The 24,721-nt window shown below is 32.5% G+C and overlaps 1 protein-coding gene across 1 annotated transcript; it reads left to right on the top strand.

Annotated features, from left to right (window-relative positions):
* The first annotated feature begins 6,267 nt into the window (after nt 1–6,267).
* LOC126971897 (uncharacterized) lies at nt 6,268–7,047 on the top strand. The gene has a single exon (XM_050818410.1). It carries the CDS (start codon nt 6,268–6,270, stop codon nt 7,045–7,047), a length of 780 nt encoding a protein of 259 aa, XP_050674367.1.
* The last annotated feature ends 17,674 nt before the right edge of the window (nt 7,048–24,721 follow it).

Genomic DNA, 24,721 nt, shown 5'->3' with positions numbered 1-24,721 from the left:
TATTTATGTGAGCGTGAATAGTCGGTGTCTGTGTGAGCTATGCATTATCAAGGGCCGGTGGGCGCACGCCGCAAGCACAACACAAGTAACTTATAGAATTCTATTACTTTATTGTGCCGCAAAGTTCCGTTTCATTTATCAACTTACTCCGTACTCATAATTAGTTTTTGACCCTGGCTATTGATACAAGGATTTGAAACTTTGCTTTACTTTTTGCACTCGGTTTGTGAATCGAATTTTAAATAATTATTTTCACTGAAAAAAATTTATAGTAAAATAACTATAAAAATTACACAAAATCTTTTGCTTGCAACTTCCAAAGGAAATCGAGAATTATTTGAACTTCCTATATAAGCTCTTGCATTGTCAGACACTTCTTTTAGTTATTAAAGTTAATTTATTATTTCTATTATATTTATTTATAACGTAAAATATTTTCTATATTGATTTCCTCCAAAATTCCGTTTACAACTGCCAAAGACTGTGATTAATGTGTGGGATACCGCGCCATCTTGTTGAAACCATGTCCTGCTGTTACAGGCTTCAAAATTATGCAGTTGGAAAGAAAGAGACACATTGCCGTATAGCGATCAGTATTTACTGTTACTGCTCGGCCTCGCTAATTTTTAAAGAAATACGAACCAACGATTGCGGCCCAATTGGTGTTTAAATATATGGTTTTCCACGACCCAATACCGGCAATTCTGTTTATTGACATACCCACTTAAATGAAAATGAGCTTCGTCCGTAAACAGAATATTCTTAAAGTTTTGAAAGCGCTCCACCAATGTTTCGGCAAAAACACGGCGTAGATGATGTTCATTTGATTTCAATTCACTAATTGCAGTTTATATGCGTGTAACTTCAGATATTAAGTCTGAGCAATGTCTAAATACACTCTATAGATCTCAGCCTTAGACTTTGCTTTGTCTTACCTAGTGAGTTTGTCCGAAGTCCGTGTTTATAAACATCGAATTGAGTGCGCGCTACGCTTAAACTTAGCTTGCTCTTAAGTCCACCATTACGACGACTTCGGAAAACCCAGACTATAATTCGAACAAAAAAGAGACCAACAATTCCTTGCATCATCATAACAGCTATTGTTTGACCTATTAAAATTCGTGTATTATAATAATTATACTGTCTGCTGTCACCCAGAGCTGCCAGCATCTAAAATGCGTTCCGTGTGGTATTAGAATACCAAATAAGTTATCAATTCCGCATGTCGCATAAATCATTTATTACCACTTATTTTAATAAAAGTAATCTGATGTTTTTAACTTTTATAATTTAATATACTTTCTATTGTAAAAAAAAATATAGAAGGCAAGTGTGTGTAGACAATTCGGTCGCGGGAGACCTCGTAGAACATTCGACGACCAAATTGGGGTCGTTTTGAGAAAAGGAAAGGTCCGAAGCACCCGCAACCAGCGAGCATGTTTGAAAAGAGTAATGTTTGTAGAGGAAGCGCGTGAGGTTTGTAAGGATGGAAGCAAGTGGCATTCTATTGTCTCTGCCTACCCCAACGGGAACAAGGCGTAATGTGTGTGTGTGTGTGTCTATTGTCAAAGTTTGTTTAATAATAAAATAATAATAATAATAAAATAAAACGTTTATTTTCAGATAACTACTATCCATTGTTAGTAAACTTATAATCTAAATGTGTTAGTAATTATAATTACGAAGGGACATATTTATTTTTATTAAATGGCCAACATACGGACAGTCCCCGCTGTCGGCTATCGCCTTCAGATAACTATTACTGCTGCCTCAAATTCGGCGGAGAAGAGAAGCCGCTTTTTTACGTAGGACGGCGCTAAAGGTATCGACCTCTGTGTGTGCAAACATAGTTGATGAGCTACAAAAACGTGGCAGCTCCAACAGTGCTCTGAAGCCGTTGTTGTACTGGACTCGCAGGGCGCTGTACGATTTATTAGTGTAGCACGCCCACAGGCTACTCGAGTAGAGCGATGTATAATACGCTTTAAAAAGAGTTATTTTCACTTCAGTCGAGCAACGCGCGAACCTGTGTTCCCTCTCCATATCTACATCATCTTTTAAGACTTCGGTTACAAAGTGTCTAAGATATTTAAATTGCTCTACTCTTTTTAGAGGTTTATCGTTAAGTTTTATTGGTTTTACGACTCTTGGACACTTGTATCAGCCTTAAATACCATGACCTCACTTTTCTTTGCATTGTGGAGACCGTGTACACCTGCATAAGACTCACAGAATTTAAGGAGTTTTCTGAGCCCACTCACCGAGGGGGCCAGCAGCACCGTGTCATAAGTTACCAACGTTATAACCGACATGCATGCTGCTCAGCCCCTCGATCAGTTCATTTGTGTATAGGCTGAAGACATAATAATCGACAATGTACTGTGCATAACGAACCGCACGCTTGAACTTTCTATTAGATTGTCTTAGCTTACCATAATCTCAGCTGTCAAATTACTAAAAATACCAAATCAAAGGTTATTCTAAGCTTGAACTCAGCTTAGTTTTACGTAAGTAAAGTCTGAGTACGCTCTAATAGATCTCAGCCTTAATGTTAATGTCACCGTCGTGAAAGCCGAGATAAACAATTTGTCAAAGACCTTTCAGCTCACAAGGCTATCAACATGTGGACTGTTGACACAAAAACCGTACCGAACATCGTTTCCGTAAACAGAGAAGATTCTCGAAACATTAATATTAGCTTTAGCTAAATAGCTGAGTTAAGGATCAGATTCAGAAGGTAGCTATTATGGGAACGGCACGTGCGAAAGTTCGTCAGTCTGGTGCCTTAACTACCGGTGGAATTGTTTTAAACTTACAGGATTGCTTAAGTGATAAAAGAAAAATAATAATTAACTTTCACACAAACATTGTATACTTTGTTCAATTCTTACGCTGTTGCTTCTTTAAAGATTTCAACAATACGTCACTCGAACGGTTTGCTCGGTTGGTAAGAGCACTCGCACGGAACGCGAGAGGTCGCGGGTTCGAGTCCTGCATCGTTCATAAAATTTTGTTTTCAAATTTTATTTGTGTAATAAAGGTAACATACCATTCTTATTTCCATTAAAGCACTTCCGGCCTCAAATTATTTAATTCCACATCAACCTGCTTTCGTCATAAAACATGAATAAAATTTGAAAAACAAAATTTTATGAACGATGCGGGATTCGTACCCACGACCTCCGACATTCCGTGCCGGTGCTCTAACCAACTGAGCTAACCGTTCGAGTACCGCTTCGCTATAAAATTCTGTTTGCTTTGTTCAACTCTCAGGTTGTGGCTTCATCTACTACGGCACGGAACGCCGGAGGTCGTGGGTTCAAATCCCGCATCGTTCATAAAATTTTATTTGTCATAATGTCATTGACTCCCTGCGTAAGGGAGATAATTTGTAGAAATTACTATTATTTTTGTTACACTACTTTAAATAATCTGTATGTCTCTAAATTTTTTGATATTTTTGCTATGTGTCTTTTAGTTTTAAATCTCCTTGTTGATATTTTTACATTTGTGCGTAAATATTGTTGGTTTGTCGATTAAAGTAAAATAAAAAAAAAAATATATGTTATACGATACGATATGATATATTGAATTACCTTAACTCAATTCAGCTGAATAGATATGGAAATAACCTAAATAAGAAATACTTACATAATATATTGTTCTTGTAAGTTTATTTATGTTAAATTTCTCTAAATAGTGTTTTTTCCTCCTTCTACGTGGCTTTAAGCGCTCTCAGGGTTGAAATAAATTAAGTTACAACTTGTATATTATATGTATAACATTACCCTTTTTCTTATTATCATGTTCATAAAGATAAATTTAAAGGTCTTTACGATTACTGCCTGTATCTTTATATTTATATAATTCTTCTGTACGCGTGTTGATAGTGAACTCCTCCTAAACGGCTGGACCGATTTGAAAGAATTTTTTTGTGTGTGTTCAAAAAGATTGGTTTAGATTCACAATTGAACTACCTCCAAAACGCCTGGCCCGATTATTTTGTGCGTTCCAGTGAATTTGCGAATCGGTTTAGATTCTCAATTCAGTCCATATATAATTCACCTGCCCCTGTGTATGATAGTGAAGTCCACTAAACGGCTGGCCCTTATTATTATTATTATTATTATTATTATTATTATTATTATTATTATTATTATTATTATTATTATTATTATTATTATTATTATTATTATTATTATTATTATTATTATTATTATTATTATTATTATTATTATTATTATTATTATTGTTATTGTTATTATTATTGTTATTATTATTATTATTATTATTATTATTGTTATTGTTATTGTTATTGTTATTGTTATTGTTATTGTTATTGTTATTGTTATTGTTATTGTTATTGTTATTGTTATTGTTATTGTTATTGTTATTGTTATTGTTATTGTTATTGTTATTGTTATTGTTATTGTTATTGTTATTGTTATTGTTATTGTTATTGTTATTGTTATTGTTATTGTTATTGTTATTGTTATTGTTATTGTTATTGTTATTGTTATTGTTATTGTTATTGTTATTGTTATTGTTATTGTTATTGTTATTGTTATTGTTATTGTTATTGTTATTGTTATTGTTATTGTTATTGTTATTGTTATTGTTATTGTTATTGTTATTGTTATTGTTATTGTTATTGTTATTGTTATTATTATATTATTATTGTTATTATTATTATTATTATTATTATTATTATTATTATTATTATTATTATTATTATTATTATTATTATTATTATTATTATTATTATTATTATTATTATTATTATTATTATTATTATTATTATTATTATTATTATTATTATTATTATTATTATTATTATTATTATTATTATTATTATTATTATTATTATTATTATTATTATTATTATTATTATTATTATTATTATTATTATTATTATTATTGTTATTGTTATTATTATTATTATTGTTATTGTTATTGTTATTGTTATTATTATTATTATTATAATAATTATTATAATAATTATTATTATTATTATTATTATTATTATTATTGTTATTGTTATTGTTATTGTTATTGTTATTGTTATTGTTATTGTTATTGTTATTGTTATTGTTATTGTTATTGTTATTGTTATTGTTATTGTTATTGTTATTGTTATTGTTATTGTTATTGTTATTGTTATTGTTATTGTTATTGTTATTATTATTATTATTGTTATTGTTATTGTTATTGTTATTGTTATTGTTATTGTTATTGTTATTGTTATTGTTATTGTTATTGTTATTGTTATTGTTATTGTTATTGTTATTGTTATTGTTATTGTTATTGTTATTGTTATTGTTATTGTTATTGTTATTATTATTATTATTATTGTTATTATTATTATTATTATTATTATTATTATTATTATTATTATTATTATTATTATTATTATTATTATTATTATTATTATTATTATTATTATTATTATTATTATTATTATTATTATTATTATTATTATTATTATTATTATTATTATTATTATTATTATTATTATTGTTATTGTTATTGTTATTGTTATTGTTATTGTTATTGTTATTGTTATTGTTATTGTTATTGTTATTGTTATTGTTATTGTTATTGTTATTGTTATTGTTATTGTTATTGTTATTGTTATTGTTATTGTTATTGTTATTGTTATTGTTATTGTTATTGTTATTGTTATTGTTATTGTTATTGTTATTGTTATTGTTATTGTTATTGTTATTGTTATTGTTATTGTTATTGTTATTGTTATTGTTATTGTTATTGTTATTGTTATTGTTATTGTTATTGTTATTGTTATTGTTATTGTTATTGTTATTGTTATTGTTATTGTTATTGTTATTGTTATTGTTATTGTTATTGTTATTGTTATTGTTATTGTTATTGTTATTATTATTATTATTATTATTATTATTATTATTATTATTATTATTATTATTATTATTATTATTATTATTATTATTATTATTATTAGTCATCAGTCATCGTCGCGAGCCCATTGAGTGCGGTCTCTGTGTTCGTTTGTTTACGTTCGCACTTTCGCCAAGCTAAGCGTAGTGTGCGCGACGAATAATTATCAACCTTAATTCTATGTGCGCAAGTACTTAAGAAGGTGTAGTATTAAGTTTGTAACTTTTATTTTTATAAGTTAATATGGAGTGTGCAAAATGTTTAGAAACAGTGCATGACGGCGTATTATGTAGTCACTGCCACGGACAATTACATTTCGGCTGCGCAGGCGTTGCTGAAACAACCTATCGCAAAATGGCAATGGATAAAAAGGCATCATGGAAATGTTTACAATGTCGCAATGCCAATATGTCTTCCACCGCGGCGGACATAACTACTGTCTTGCATGAAATTAAGGCTATGCGTGGAGATCTCAACAGCATGCGCTCAGATATAACCTCAAACACCAAGGCTGTGGAGGAATTTAACTATCAATTATCTTGTCTAGCTGCTCGCTTTAACAACTTAGATAGCCGAATTTCTACAGTGGAAACAATAATACAAAAGGATTTGACCTCTGCCAACATTACAATTGATGAACTTCGTCGTGTCAATAACGAGCAGGATCAACACTCGAGATTGAATAATGTTGAAATATCAGGAGTGCCAGTCTCGAATGGTGAAAATCTGCTATCTATTGTACGTGATATCTGTCATAAGGTTGCGTTTCAATTACAAGAATCTGATGTAGATTACATCCATCGTGTTCGTCGTTTTGTGAATCCCAACATTAGTGAAGGTCAAACACAGTCTTCTAGCAGCCGTCCCCCCGCGATCATAGTCAGGTTTAGCAGGAGACTCCGCAAGGATACGCTGATAGCAGCGGTGCGCGCGCGCCGCGGCCTTACAACAGCTGATATAGGTTTGCCTGGACCCACAGTGAACCTATATGTGTCAGATCACCTTACTCCATCTAATAAGTTACTTCTGAAGCAGGCCAGGAAAATCAAAGAAGATTTACACTACTCTTATTTATGGATCGTGACTGTAAATTATTTATTAGAAAGAGTGATAAATCTAAGGCTCTCCGTATAACAAGTGAACAAGATTTAAATAAACTGAAGTGACTAATTCTCCTTACATTATATTATAGTGACATCACATTAAACTTTTTCGCATTAAAATTTATTATTGTATATACTTGTAGTGGTAAACAGGTGCGTCTTATGTATAAACTTAGTTTTTATTCACGTATACGAGGTTTAGGTAAATATGATAAATATACACAAATATTGGTTGGGTATTTATTTATTTTAATTAAATTTAGGCTAATAAAATGTTGACTCAACAATCATTTCAAATTTACTACCAGAACGTTAGGGGTTTAAGAACAAAATCAAATGAATTCATTTCTGAAGTATCAATAAATAGTTATGACATAATTTTGATAACTGAAACCTGGCTAACAGCTGACTTTCATAGCGGTGAGTATTTCGATCGTAGGTATTATGTTTATCGTAGCGACAGGTCGTGGGAGGCGAGCGGTGCGGCCCGCGGTGGTGGCGTGGCAGTAGCCGTGCGCGCCGACTTACAGCCAGTGCAGCAAGACTGGCCGGTCCCGCCAGGTGCTACTTGTAACTGTGTGTGGATCTCGATTCCTTTACATGATACGCAAAGTGGGCCGACACGTTATGTAAATATAGCCTGCATCTATATCCCTCAAGGACCTTCTTATAAAGACACTATGATTTCGTTTACTGAAATAACTGGTAAAATAATTATAGAAAGACCACACGATTTGTTTTTAGTAACCGGCGATTTTAATTTATCTACTGCACAGTGGCACGATTTACAAAGTAATAATCTGTTACTAATGCCCAGTGGTAACCAAGTTATACAATGTTTCTCTGAATTCCTTGCTTTTTCTAATTTGCAACAATATAATAGAATAAAAAATATTAACAACCGATTACTTGATTTGGTATTATGTAACACAAATTGTACTGTTCAGGAATGTGAACACCCGCTCACTAATGAAGATGTACATCACAGATCCCTGTATATAGAACTCACATTAAATTATCTTTTTCCTTTTAAAGCTAAATCTAGTTACATACACAATTTTCATTTGGGTAAGTACAATGAAATTAATCAAGAATTATTAGCTACTGACTGGTTTGCGCTTTTTAAATCATTAGATGTAGAAAACTGTGTCTTAAAATTTTATAATATAATTAATAATTTAATTTCTAAATTCATTCCTTATCGTAAGAACCGTATTTCTAACTCAATGCCCATATGGCACAGTAATGCCTTAAAAAAAATGTTAAATGAGAAAAGAAAAGTACACAAAAAATGGAAACTATATGGTAATCCCCTTGACTATAGTAGTTACTCCCTATTAAGAAGAAGAGCTCGCAAACTAGAAATGGAATGGTATAACTGTTATAATGAATTTTCTGAAAAAAATATCAAGAAATATCCAAACTTTTTTTGGTCTTATATCTAATCTATTTTAGCTAATCAGGGTCTGCCACAAACTATGCAATATAAAGGATCGACGTCCTCAGATGGTAAAGAAATTTGTAACATGTTTAATGAACACTTTCAATCAGTCTTTGAAAAGCCTAAAGATCATCCACGCCACTATAATGACAGTGAAATAAATCCCTCAGCAATAGTAGAAATTAGTACAGTCAATTTAAGTATGGATATGGTTCTAAAATATCTTCAATCAGTTAATACTAATAAAGGAGCCGGTCCAGATGGCATTCATCCATTATTTATACAAAATTGTGCTAGATCATTAGCACTTCCTATTTTCTTAATATATAAGCAGTCTATTGATGAAGGATGTATGCCGAACCTTTGGAAACAAGTGTATATAACCCCTGTACCGAAAGGTTCTGTTAGCATGGATATAGAAAAATATAGGCCAATATCTAAATTATGTCAATTAGGAAAAATATTTTAAAAAATAGTAACGAACCAATTATCTGTAGCTGTCCGTCAACATATTTGCCCAAATCAACATGAATTCTTTAAAGGTAGAAGTGTTGATAGTAATCTTTTGGTGTTTAATGAATTCTTGTTAGATGCTATGGACAAGGGATGCCAGGTGGATGCTGTGTATACCGATTTTGCCAAAGCATTTGACAAAATTTGTCATGAAACTCTATTGATGAAGCTCTGGCAACTCGGTATACATGGTGATCTTTTTAGATGGATAAAGTCATACACACTAAAAGGAGTCAGGCTGTTGTAACTAATGGTTTCGTTTCTGATTTTAAATCAATAAGTTCTGGTGTTCCACAAGGATCGCATTTGGGCCCTCTATTATTTATTTTGTATATTAACAATATTTCTGAGATTCTAAAGAAATCTAACTCAATATTGTATGCAGATGATACCAAAATATATAAAGTAATACGTACTATAGATGATTGCATTGCACTACAAAGTGATATAAATACTTTTGAAATTAATTGCACAAACATTAATTTATTTTTAAATACAGAAAAATGTCATATTATTACATTTACAAGAAAACGCAATCCAATATTTTACAATTATAATCTTCGTGGTAAAGAACTCACAAGAGTCACTGAAGTTAGGGATCTAGGCGTAATTTTAGACTCGAAACTCACATATGTTAATCATATTGATAAAATCGTAAATAAAGGATATAAACAACTTGGTTTCATTTTACGCGTTGGAAAACCACTTAAGGATCCTTTAACTTATAAAATTTTATTTAATAGTTTTGTACGAAGCCACTTGGAATTTGCATGTGTAGTTTGGAAACCTATTTATCAAATTCACGTTGATCGTTTAGAAAGAATTCAAAAAAAGTTTATTAAGGCTCTAGAATTTAGAACTGGACATGTTGAATTCATTAATTACCAATTATCATTAGACAAACATAAAATAGAATCTCTATCATACCATCGTGACAAATTCGATATAACCATATTATATAAAATCATAAGTTATGTTATTGACGCCCCTGCGTTATTACAGAAGATTACATTTAGGATACCTCGTATGTGTGAACGCAACAGTAGAAAAAACCTTTATTCTCAATTCCGATTAGTAGAACTTGTTTTACCCACAATAGTTTCATAAGACGTGCCTGTCGGCTTTATAATAACTCCTTTAATCATATTGATATATTTTGTAACTCCATAAATAAATTAAAAAGATACCTTAAAATCAAAAACAAAAGTAATAAATTTAAATAAGTAACATACTTTCCTATAAGATATTATAGTATCTATGCATATTTTATATACTTTATAAAATTCACCTTCTTACACGTAAAAACTTTATGTATATAAATACGCCATAACCTGTATGTAACACAGGGAACTAAAGGTTAATATTAACTCATAGTTATTAAGATAGTTGTATGAAACTGATTGTTCCTTATATAAATAAATAAAAAAAAATATTATTATCATTATTGTTATTATTATTATTATTGTTATTGTTATTATTATTATTATTGTTATTATTGTTGTTATTATTGTTGTTATTATTATTATTATTATTATTATTATTATTATTATTATTATTATTATTACTATTACTATTACTATTACTATTACTATTACTATTACTATTACTATTACTATTACTATTACTATTACTATTACTATTACTATTACTATTACTATTACTATTACTATTACTATTACTATTACTATTACTATTACTATTACTATTACTATTACTATTACTATTACTATTACTATTACTATTACTATTACTATTACTATTACTATTACTATGACTATGACTATTACTATTACTATTACTATTACTATTACTATTACTATTACTATTACTATTACTATTACTATGACTATGACTATTACTATAACTATTACTATTACTATGACTATTACTATTACTATTACTATTACTATTACTATTACTATTACTATTACTATTACTATTACTATTACTATTACTATTACTATTACTATGACTATGACTATTACTATAACTATTACTATTACTATGACTATTACTATGACTATTACTATTACTATTACTATTACTATTACTATTACTATTACTGTTACTATTACTATTACTATTACTATTACTATTACTATTACTATTACTATTACTATTACTATTACTATTACTATTACTATTACTATTACTATTACTATTACTATTACTATTACTATTACTATTACTATTACTATTACTATTACTATTACTATTACTATTACTATTACTATTACTATTACTATTACTATTACTATTACTATTACTATTACTATTACTATTACTATTACTATTACTATTACTATTACTATTACTATTACTATTACTATTACTATTACTATTACTATTACTATTACTATTACTATTACTATTACTATTACTATTACTATTACTATTACTATTACTATTACTATTACTATTACTATTACTATTACTATTACTATTACTATTACTATTACTATTACTATTACTATTACTATTACTATTACTATTACTATTACTATTACTATTACTATTACTATTACTATTATTATTACTATTATTATTACTATTATTATTATTATTATTATTATTATTTAAAATAGACTAAGCAGCTTTCGCTGATGCGTCTATATCATTTGCCATATCTATCCAAATGTTTGTCCAGTCTATTCTTCAACTGATTAACAGATTTTGATTTAACCATATCCTTGGGCAATCTATTCCATATATGAACGACTCTGGTGGTCAGAAAGTGTTTCAATGGATTTGATGATGCCAGTAGCCACAATGTGTGGTTCCCATTTGAGATCATTGCTTAAGATCACTCCTAGGTCTTTTTGTGTATTTTTAGTTGCTTATTGTCTAACCAATATGATACTCAGGGATTATTTTTTCCAATATGTTGAACAGTGGTTTTGTTGACATTCAGTGAAAGTAACCATTTCTTTGTCCAGTGTTTAATAAATCTTTTAAATTTTGTTGTATTTCACCCTGTTGATGTATAGGGTTCCCAAAGAACTTGGTGTCATCCGCGAATAATAAAAATGGGAGACTTATAACAGTTTGCAAGTCAGTTAAGAATAATGTGAATAATATTGGTCCCAGTACAGAGCCTTGTGGTACACCGCTGCGAACAGGACGATTACTTGACATTTCATTCCCAACCCTCACGCGAAATTTTCGATCATTTAGGAAGTCAGTAATCCAGACTAGCAGTTTACCACGTATGCCAAGGTGCTCTAATTTATGAAGTAGCCGACTAATTAGAACTCTGTCAAACGCTTTCTCGTAATCCAGATAGATAATATCAGTTGGTTGATGTTTGTCCCAATTTAATATCCACTGTCTAAGATAGCTGAGAAGGTTAGTGACAGTTGATCGCTTCTGTGTAAAACCATGTCGTTCTCGAATAATTATGTTTTCTCTTGTTTTGAATTCTCTTAAGCTGTCAACTATGATTTTCTCCATAGCTTTACACAATATGCCGTACAAGTATGCCGTCGTGCGCTTGTTAGTCCTAGACGTGTATCTGTAATTCTGGAAGAAAAATATCGATAAATGGTGAAATATCTTCAAAAAAAACAGAAAAGAAGAAAAGAGTTATATCAGTGTGTTCAGTAGATAAAAAGCTAACGAAGTGTTGCTAAATAGTAATTAAATAGTGAGTGAATAAGTGCTAAAACTTAAAAACAGTTTCGAAGCATCGAAAGCATCCTCCCTTATTTATTACTGTACCGAAACTAATACCACACTTTCTTAAACCAGCACAAAATCCACGACACAACTTTTTTAAGGCAAACTATGATCTAATCTTAGCTCACCTGAAGGAAATTAATTGGTCACAACAGTTCGATAAGTGCCAAAACGTTAACGAGATGACAACTGTATTTTACCGTATTTTAAATAATACCGTGGAAACATACGTCCCTGTTTCGAAGCCAAAAAAAAGCAGGTTCCCTCCATGGTTTAGTAAGTCTCTGATAAGAATAATCTTGGAAAAAGAAAGTAAGAGAAAAAAGTATATGAAATACAAAAACCCACGCGAAAGGTTGGAGTATGAATTACTCCGTGAGCGTAGTAAAAAAATAATAGACGCATGCCTACAAAATTATAAAAAACGAATCGAGGGTAATATTATCAGGAATCCTAAATGTTTCTGGAACTATATTAAGGATAGACGAGGTGGTCAAACTACTATACCTGCCGAAATGACCCTTGATGAGGTAACTGCTAACACTGGTACAATAATTGCAGAATTATTTGCTAAAAATTTTTCATCAGTGTTTAGTAACGTAGTATTACCTGATAGTCTAGAGTCCGCAGCGCATGGTCTGCCATTTTTGAATGTAATAAAATTCAGTGAACGTGAAATTAAACGTGCCATTAAAAATCTAGACGGTTTCAAAGGTGCCGGCCCAGATGAGATCCCTCCCGTATTTGTAAAGCGCTGCGGCCCTACTCTTGCTCTGCCACTGTCCCTCCTTTTCAACAAGTCTTTACATGACGGGGTATTTCCTGAATTGTGGAAAAAAGCTAAGATCGTTCCAGTGTACAAAAAAGGTGACAATAAAGACGTCAAAAACTACCGTCCTATATCCATACTTTCCTGTATACCTAAACTGTTTGAATCCCTTGTTTGCCCAATTGTCACGCGCCACTTGGAAAGCCTGATATCAGATTGTCAACATGGGTTTCGAAAAGGACGTTCTGTCACAACGAACTTGGTGTCGTTTATGTCCCATCTCAGTAATGAAATAGATAGTCGTCAGCAAGTAGACTGTGTGTACATGGATTTTTCGAACGCTTTCGATAAGGTGTGTCACTCGCTTCTTGTAGATAAATTGAGAAGGTCTGGTGTGGGCGGGACCTTGCTAGAATGGTTTAAGTCATACCTAGCAAAAAGACTTCAGTTTGTGGTGCTAAACGGTCATATATCACATGAGTATGTTGCGTGTTCAGGAGTACCACAAGGATCCCACCTGGGCCCTGTTCTCTTCTCGGTGTTTATAAATGATATTACCTCTTCTATACATCACTGTAAATACTCACTTTTTGCCGATGACTTAAAAATATTTAAAACTGTTAGTTCGAATAATGATGTGGAGCTCATCCAAGCTGATCTTGATGCAATAAATATGTGGTGTAAATTAAATGGTATGGTTATTAACACAAAGAAATCTTATCACATTAAGTACACAAAGAAAAAAATACAATTTCCATCATCGTATAATTTACAGTCTGAAAAGTTACAAGAGGTAACTGAGATTCGAGATTTGGGCGTGACAATGGACTCACAATTGAAATTCAAAGTACACAGTACACATGGATATGACAGTAAAACAAGCAGCCAGGATGTTAGGTTTCCTTAAAAGAAACACAAAAGGATTTGTTTCTCCTCAAACCAAAATAATTCTTTATAACTCACTGGTTCGCAGCAAATTAGAATTTGCATCAGTTGTGTGGAGTCCCCAATACGCAGCACCTTCTCAACGTTTAGAGAGACTACAAAGATCCTTTACTAGATACTTGGCATATCATAGTTCCGGCATCTTTCATAAGGCCACCTACGACCAGCGGCTGAAACACTTTAAAATGTTGTCACTCTACAATCGCCGCATAATACTGGATCTAACATTCCTCAAAAAGCTGTTATCAGGACAGACAGCGTGCAGTGAATTGTTGGATAAAATAAATTTCAAAATCCCGCACAGATATCCACGAAATCCGATTACTAACATACTTGTGGAACCAGTAAGTAGGACAAATGCCCTTAAACATTCTCCATTATCAAGAATGTGTTCTGAGTACAATCGATTTTCCGCGTCCATAAAAGATTTTGATATTTTTCATGACACAGTGACAACTCTGAAAAAAAAAACTAACCGCACATTTCTGTCTGTAAATAATAATAATATGTTAGTTGATATTTATACAAACTATTTCTTCGTTATATTGTATCTATTATTGTTAGTAATCTGCTTAAAATCCTTGTTAAATTTGTAGGTCGAACTGTATTTTGTATTTAAATTAATATCTTACAATGAGAGTGGTGTATGCACCAGTAACTGGCATTCATACCAGATTATAAACCTATAAGACCATAATTATTTTTAATGTTTTGTATGTAATGCTGTTGGTGTGTCAACAAATAAATAAAAAAATAAAAAAAATAAATAAATATACTCGTCAAGCTGATTGGTCTTTGTTAATGATAAAATTTAATTATTATTCCAAAATTATTTATAAAGATATTCTGGCCTTTGCAAATATTTTATATTTCATGAGTGATGTTAATTTTAATAAATTACTTACTCAAAATTGAATACGAAAAATAAATTCAGATTCCAGTTTTTTTCGTTTCTTTGCTTTTTCTGAGAACATTTACCATAGAAAAGCATATTTTTGTTCACACCTTCAAAAAGTAGAGATTTTTGTAAAAGATAATAAATATCCAAAAAACTTGGTTCTTTGAATTTTTACATATAAGTATTTTGTGGTAATGTGGAAAAAAGTTTAAAAACAAAACTTTGCTATTTAACTTTTTTCCATAGGGCATGTAGTTTCGACGGGAAAAAAATCCCTTTTAGGGGGCGCACTTCCCGACCTCAGATCGCCCGTAAATTATTATTTTTTATATACAGTTGCTCAAAAAGTGGCTTATTGCAGAGACGAATAGCGTTCGGGATGTGGGCTATTACATACACGAGCTTTTTCTTTACCTTTTCCGAACTCGTGCGTTCTCTTTCCCAACAGTCAACATAATGTCTATTAAAAAGAAAAAAAACCAACCACGAAGTTTTTACAAAAAAAAATTCATAGAAGTTTTTATGATTCATGCAAATATTTCTAAAAAGAAGCTACTAATTTGTTTCAATATCAGATTTAATGATTTGATTCAATGAGTTACGTTAGGTTTTATTTCATTTCATCTCATTAATTTTCATTTTCAATTCATATCAATAAAAAAATCTACCGAAGACTTGGCTGTATGGGCATAGTTCCCTTTGCCTATCCATTCGGGTGAAGAAAACAAAAAAAATCTCAGCTTATATTCTTTTACGGTTGGCGCTATTTTAGTTAGTTGAGTTTATTGTGTTCTTATTATTTTATTAAATTGCTTCATTTTTTCGCAACTGTATTAAAAATCGTTGTTCAGTAGTACACGTGCGGAACCGTCATTGCAACTTGTTCCGACTGTCAACCCTCACCTTCGGCTGCGCCTCGGCTCGGGTATTTGTCGCAACTCTTTGCAATGACAGGCTTTCCACACTCGTAATGATATATACTATTCTTTCATTTTTGTTACATTCTCTTCCTCTTCCAATGGGTTTCATCCTACTATTATTTTTTTTGGTTTCATAAATTATCAACTGTGGTCTAAAGTACAAGTAAGTACAAGCAAGTAAGTAAGTTTAAATGTTTAGTGGTAGATATGGGAACATTGGTAAAGAAATTTTCAAAATCTCTACCAACATGTAAGTTTGATTTTACAATTACATTATTAATATTTAGATTAAACTCAGAGTTTTGATCTTTTGTTTTACCAGTTTCACTATTAATAATTTTCCAACTAGTTTTGATTTTATCGTTAGAATGTCTTATTTTATTTCTTAAGTATAAAGATTTTGCTGCTTGACAAACATGTTTAAATTTTTTTGAATATTTTTTACATATTCCAGAAAGAGTGGATTATGGTTGAAAGTTTTTTCATCATAGAGGCTATAGAGCCTCATTCTACTCTTATGAATTCCAGTTGTAGCCCATTCACTAAATTTGGTATTAGTATTAATTGTAATGGTCTTTGATGTGAATATTTTTTTAAATTCAGTATTAAATAAATTAAAAAAAATATTATATAAAACATATAACATATTGGGATTATTTTCCTCTAAAGGCATTACTTGCAATTTATTATTTATTACTATATTCTGTAAATATTTTGGTAGAGCTACAAAATGAACTTTAATACTTTCATGTTAGATACCATATTCGAATCATAATACTCGTGTAGCAATAGATGCATCAGCACATGAATATTGCATTACAATACTGGCTACAAAAGTCTACACAATAAACTGTAAAATATATTTTTTGCAACTACAGAACTCTCTTGTTAATATGCCAATAACTATTATTCAGTCATAGGGTGCAGTAGAGAACCGACTGTAGGTTACAGACTGTTTAATGGTTGTAAAAAGTCATAAGGAAACTAATATCAGGCGCAATGAACAGCACAATTCAAGTAATAGAACAGAAACGTTACTCAGCGGTCTCTTTCAAATTTATACTTACGTTTGAGCGGAGCGCTAGGATTGGTACATAATAAAAGATTGACGAAGTGGACGGCGCGGCGTAACTAATTTAACTCGTACAGCAAAGCACCAGCACCAGTCTCGGTGACGTACGGAGTGACACTCAATAGTGTTGTCTTCCCAAGATTGCTTAGCGGCTGTGTAAATCATGTGTATGTGTGCGTGCGTCGATTCGGACGCTCTAATATAAAGTTAAACGACTGTTCTATTACTTTGTCGATTGAGCTGGTGACGACACGTTATTCAAACATGTAATAAATGTGAATTTTTGGCCCCCTGTTATCAAGTTGCTCCCTTTAATTTGATCGGAGTAGCTTCTCTAATACAATATAATCCCTTTAATTGGAGGCTTGAGCCTTACTTATAGTACTTGAGTGGTGAACAGGTTTTTATTGAATATTTATTTATGTATTAATGAAAATAAGGAAGGAGCAGAGCATTCAGCTGATGGGAATTGATACACCCTGCCAATTACAATGCAGTGCCGCTTAGGATTCTTGAAAAACCACACCACCTCGAGACCTTGTCACCTTGTCATAAGATGTTAAGTCTCATTTGCCCAGTATTTTCACTAGTTACGGTGCCCTTCAGACCGAAACACAGTAATGCTTACACATTAAAGCTTCACGGCAGAAACAGGTGCCGTTGTGGTACCCATAATCTAGCTGGCATCCTCTGCAAAGGAGCCTCCCACTGGTTCCACTGCATGTTGATAAATACTTGGTACGCTTAATAATAACTAAGTAAGTTATATACAACATCTGTATATTATATCTACACAGTATTACTATTCATGTATATTGAACTTCAAAGCATCTTATATTGAGTACACAAAACAGGAGGCAGCTGTGCAAAAGCTACATATTTGCACCACATGATTCAATTCGATGCAAAGGAAAAGTACTATCTGCTTACTGTATATCCGATCTACAGTAAATATTTGCAACGTTGTAAAGCTAAAGTTTATTTATATTTAATTTGAATGAAAATATTAAATAATTATGTACGGCTCAATATGACAAAATTGCTTAATATCATAGGTATTACGTAGGTCACTCTAAAAGTTTTGCGTAACATAAAAAAACAACATGTTTTAACAAAAATATTATGTTTATTGCTTTTGCAAATACTCTCCTTTACATTCTAAACATTTTTTCATGCGATCGAACCATTTTTTAAAACAGGAGGACTACAGATCTGAAGGCTTGTTTTCTACGTGCTGATATACGCTATCACATTAGCCGCTTAACAGTAGCCACATTATTTTGGTTGACGGTAGTTGAAGGCCGCCCTTTATGAAATTCGTCATATAAAGAAACCCGACCTCTGTTAAATTCAGCAAACCATCGTCTCACGGTGCTCAAGCAAAGTGCTTCTCTCCCAAAAGCATTTTGAAGACGAGCGGCACAGTCTTGCAGAGAAAGAGAACTTTTAATATCATAAAAAATCATCGCTCTAAAATCTTTTCGTTGTGTACGTACAACTTTGATGTGTGATAAAAAACAACTGGCAAATGATTTCCTGCCAATTGTTTTTTTATTACTAAGAAGGTTGCATCGTTTCAAAAAATATAACATTCGAAATTCAAATAGTGCCAATGTCCTAGAAATGCAAAACTTTTAGTGTGCCCGATGCGCATAATAAAAAAAAAGACGTGTGGCACTCGGGGACTGCCTCGGTAAAGCTATTGCAAAGCATTTTTTATCAACTTAGGCAATTATAATTATTTATTTATTTTATTTAAGCAGTATTTTTTTTGATAAAATTAATTTTAAAAAAAGCAAACGGGAAGTGAGTAAAATTTAACTTGCAAGATTTGATTACAGACAGACAACGGGACAGAACGGTGAAACTAAATAAAAATACTTGGCATAATAATAAAATAAAAAAACGTGATAAAAAAATAAAGAAATAAAAAAAAATCAGGATGTACCCCAGGCTCGAACCTGAGATCTTCTGCTAACACTAATCAACTAGAAATAAGAATTAAATTTAATAACCAAAATGTAATAATAAAGATTTGAGGAATACTGAACATAGAAAAAAACATTCGATTTAATTTCAGAATGTATCTACTAGAGCAAGAGCCCGTGGATCTCTATTTTTTTTTTTGCGCCCAAACAAGGGAAAGGGCTACCCTCCGGGATAACGACGGGAGGGAGGTGGTGAATGCTTATGCATACCAACGCAGCCTAAGTCTGCGTTGGTTATGTGGGACTCACGTGAAAACCTAGGTGCCTACCCACTAAACACCACCTGCTTTGGCAGTTGGCTTTGGGCAGGTGCCCTCTAAGCCTACATCGACGGGAAAGGGGAGGGACGCGCAAAGGGAGAGAGAGGCGCAAATAGGGAGAGAGAGGCGCACGCGTCGACCCCACACCTAGGTCATTTTATAAAAGCTGAAAGTTTGGCAGCGCATGCTCCCAAAACAGGTAAGAACGAGGTCCATTATGGAGTTTGGGTTGCAGTGGCATTGTCTGGTAAACGGTATTAAAGGTGTGTAAAATACCGATCTAAATACATCAAAGAATAAAGTGAGATTTTTCGGTATTACCTTCAGAATATTATTAAAAATCACGTTATTCATTGTCAGACACTTACCATCGTGGCAACCCCTTGCCAGACACCCATAATGGTCACAAAATTATAATTTTACTCCAAGTTGAATTTAAAAGTAAATAGTGCTAGCTTATGCGACATCTAGTGTCACTTTCATAAACTATTTCGTATGTCCAAATCGAACGTTGAATCTATCGAGTGTAATACAACATAACAGTTTCCGATAGATGGCGCTGATCATGGAACACTGGGGGGTGTAAGGTTTTATTTTCGTTACGAAATTTCTTGATTAGGTCGCCGTGCTCAAAGCCCGCGATAAAAGCTATTCAATAGCTTAAATAATAAAGAAATTAAAAAAAATCAAGACCTACCCCAGGCTCGAACCTGGGATCTTCTGCACAAAAAGCATACGTGATAACCGCTTTTACACGGCAACTATAATGACCGTAGCGAAATATCTATATACATCTAGTAAGTGGGGTGTTAGGTGATTTTCGTTACGGATTTTCTGGATTCGATCTCCACGCTCAAGGCCCGCAATATAATACAAAGGTTTTCAGAGTAAAAACGTGTACAAACTCAATAAAGGAGAGCAATTATTAATATCCTTGTGTGTATTAAGCATTAATGTTATGTAAATTCTACATATAAAAAACACTTATAAAATATCTTTTACCTTTTCATGTAGATATATGTCGTGGTAAGCCATTACTATAGCAATTTAGAAAATGTAGGTCGTGTTTATTGGGAATGTGAAATTAATTTGAAAGTTAGTGACTGGAAAAATTGGTACTAATTAATTAAGTAACGAAATTATAATCTAAGTAGAATCTAAGAAATCTATACGCTTGATTTATTGCTATTTTAATTGTCTTATAAGTATACCATCTTATATGAATATGCATTTTTATTATGGGAAATTGATTTATTTAGGTGAATTATGTCTTTTGACATCCCTTTTTCGGATTAATAGTTCTACCCGTGTGTTTATATCGTCATGACAGTTTAAAAATACTTGTAATATTATATTTTTTAAATAAATATTGACCCATTTCATTTTAAACTTGAGGACAACTTTATTTATTTATACAAAATTTTGAACTATTTACTTATAACAGAGATATAACCAAAGTTATCTACAAAAAAGTTCAAATTTCTAGCAGAGAAATTTACAAAATCTCGTTTGAAGCCAATAAATCTTGTTGAAGTAAATTGGAAACGTGTGATCAGTGAGGCGAGGATTAAAGTCAACGTATCACGATCGGAGTCCAACTTTATAACAAGCTTCTGCCCGTGAATTTGTCTGCGTAGATGTCAAAATTTGGTGTTGAAACTACTTTTAACAAATATTTATAACAGTTGCTATATCACGACTGTACGGTGCAACCATACATTCACAATAACACCCATTTATTATAAAATATATACGTAATTTCTGAACAACATCTTTTATTTGACTATCGTATTGTAGCAATATCTCGTACTTCGTCAAATTGGTCCTTCGATCCGGATGGAGTCATTTATCCTGATTAAAAGGATAGAGGTTGTAACGATATTTAAAGTGAGTACTCGGTACTTGATTCTAGTTCTAATTATGTAATTAAATAAGGCACTTAATTTGTATATAATTTTTTCATTAAATTAATAACATTTGAAAACGTGACAGCACCTTTTCGTAAGTTAAGTCTAAGCGCCGACAGGTCCATGTGCCGCCTTCAAGTTTCTTACTTTACTTTACGTCTAAACCGTGTATCCACGCAGGAACCATGCTTTGAGTAATTAATAAGTTAAGTTTACTAAGCCCTGAATTCACCAATGAGACTTCAAACTGAGGTGAATAAAACTCAGTTTTTCGTAAACGAGTTCAAATGCCAATCTTGATCTCGATTAAACACTAAGCGATTTCACCAGTACCTTTTTAACGTGTTGACATAAACTGAGTTTACATATTGTCATAAACAAGTTGGTAATTTCTAAAAATAATCATAACGATTTGCTTACAAAATCTGCAGTTGAGTTTTAAAAATTATTCAGGGATCAAAACTTTGGAAAAAAATGGATTCGGACCTTATTATAATTGTTCGAAAATTCCTTAATTGGATCTTTAATTGAATTAAGCGAACCTAAAAATTTACTTGAAACGGGATAAATAAAGTTCCTAATTCTGGGGTGGGTTGTTTTGGCACTTAGAGCGAATAGATTTTCGCTGCTATTTAAGACAGGGTATCTATGTATTAAAAGCGGAATCCCTTTTTCATTTGTATTAAGGTAGATATCAAGTTTGTATCTCTTTTATGTTGATACTATCCATCAGGATACATTTGTGTGAACAAGATATTTACAAGATAGTTTTTATTTGGAAGAGGAGGATAAACAAGCTAATGGGCTATTTGTGGAAATGTGGTCAACAATGGACATCATTCAATACTTGATGAATAAGAGAAGCGTTATTGGGTCTTCAAGTGAGCAAAGTATTTTTTTTTATGATAATAAGGGACGAGACGAGCAGGACGTTCAGCTGATAGTTATTGATACGCCTTGCCCATTACAATGCAGTGCCGCTAAGGATTCCTGAAAAACCCAAAAATTCTGAGCGGCACTACAACTGCGCTCGTCACCTTGAGACATAACATATCAAGTCTCATTTTCCCAGTAATTTCACTAGCTACCGCGCCCTTCAGACCAAAACACAGTTATGTTTACACAATACTGCTTGACGGCAGAAATAGGCGCCGTTGTGGTTATCCCCATTATCTAGCCGGCATCCTGTGCAAAGGAGCCTCCCACTGGTATCTCCCATCTATCTCTATTAAAATATCTGAAAAAGGAGCATCACTCCGTTAAGGTGACGCTAAGTAAAAATAGCATGTTCTTTTCGCAATTTAACTGTTTAAGACAAATTATTCCTTTTGCAAAGTGTTTAATGTTGACATTGTCTGTCTCTTTATCTCACCTTATCTATGTTAGTAATGCTCTTTATAAGTGCAATGTAATATAATTTATTAGATCTACAAAACTGGGTCTAAAAATCTACTATAATTCATCCGGCATCGGTACTTTAAAGTTTGAGCCATAAACTAAACATTATCAAGACATTAACTGTGTTAAAGTTGCTGCATTCGGCTTACTATCCATTATGTTCGTTAAGATAAATGTATCCATCGTTCGAACCAATTCTTCGGAAGAGAAAAATTAGTACTGCCTGCTTTGAGCTACGAAAATTCAAAGGAACTAATTTAATTTGAATTTAGAAGTAGCGAACTTTGTGATCATTCACTGGCAAATTCATTAAAATAGGCTGCATTAAATGATCGATACACGGTCAGCGCTGACGTCGGTCAAGCGTAGGTATAACAATGAAAACATAATTTGAACGCGCACATTCCAGCGTTGATGAATCGCTACGCGCGTACAGCTACGCGACGCTGGCTGACGAGAATCGTTGGTAGAGCTCGTCGGTCCGGCGTACATCGGTTCGCTGACGCGCTATGACGATAATATTATACTGCAATTGTACTCGCGCAATTGTTTGAGGAGATCCGTAGGAGAACCAAAGCTACCGACAAAGTCCAAATGATAGCGAAACTGAAGTGGCATTGGGCAGATGGCCGATGGGGCAGTTAGGTCCTGAAATGGCGACCACGTACCGGAAGACGCAGTGTTGGTAATCTCCCCACAAGATGGACCGACGATGGTCAAGATCGCCGAAATACGTTGGATGAGGGCAGCGCAGGACCGATCGACGTGGTAATCTTTGGGGTAGGCCTTTGTCCAGCAGTGGACGTCTTCCGGCTGATGATGATGATGAACCAAGTTTGCTGTCATCTGACCATTAATGACAACATGGTCAGCACATACGGATACGTACTACGCTTGACCGACGTCAGCGCTGACTATCCTCGGTTGAGCACTAAATGCGGCCTTCAAGTCCACCTTAAAATCCAAGAGTTTTCCAATTACCCTTACAGAAAATCTACAGTTTAGTTGTATGTGGAAGAAAGTTCATTGAAAATAGCACAATAGAGGATAAATCGTGTGTTGTGTTGATGGCATTCGGAGTCAGGGGTTAACTCTTCAAGGCGCAATCAGTAATATTACAATATAAAACGATAATAGAACAGAATTCACGATATTTCATGTACAGAAGATTCACTTCACAAAAGCAATTAAAGGAATAGTGACTCTAGTGTACGATAAAATAAAGTACAATTCAGATCGGATAGCGCTAATAACCTACAGTTATAAATATTATTTTATATATATATACACGTAATTCTAATCTTTACGTGCAACAAAAGGGTTGTTTTCTTTAAAATAATAATTTAATATGAATGAATTTTTAATTAACAGTTATGTACAATTTCGAAATCAAATAAACCTAGGATAGATCTAAGTAGTATATTTATGTTTTTTGTGGTAATATGTAAGTAGGTCAGAAAATAATTTTATTTTTACAATTTCAGCATAGCTGGGAAGGTACCTACACAAAACGAAACAGATCGTCAATCTTAAAATTCGTGAAAGAGTAATACACCAACCAATATGTTCGTATAAATCATCGCAACCTACCGACTTAGTATACCTATCATTAATGATATTGAAATAAAATATTGTTTTGAAATTATTTTATTTTCAAGGAAGCTCATTCCACAGCTTGGTTGTACGTGGAAGAAAGTTCCTTGAAAGCTAGGCTATGGATCGCCACACATCCAGATGATGGAGATGATATCCTAATTCGTGGGGTGTCGTCCTCTTGTTCCACTCAATTACTCATTCCGCATTTATCAATGATAAGCCACACTCTTTGCAATACTGTGATCTAGCGTTCACAGAGCCTGAATCATAGACAATTCGAGCAGCTCTGCAGCTGTTACCACCATCCATACATAGTCGCACAA

The sequence above is a fragment of the Leptidea sinapis genome, chromosome 24 (assembly GCF_905404315.1).
Source record: "Leptidea sinapis chromosome 24, ilLepSina1.1, whole genome shotgun sequence".
NCBI classification, from domain to species: domain Eukaryota; kingdom Metazoa; phylum Arthropoda; class Insecta; order Lepidoptera; family Pieridae; genus Leptidea; species Leptidea sinapis.
The sequence above is the reverse complement of the archived record's forward strand: the minus strand, read 5'-3'. Positions and strand labels throughout refer to the sequence as shown.

Excerpts from the sequence above, each read along its gene's own strand:
- LOC126971897 (XM_050818410.1), top strand. The coding sequence starts at position 6,268 with ATGGCAATGGATAAAAAGGCATCATGGAAATGTTTACAATGTCGCAAT.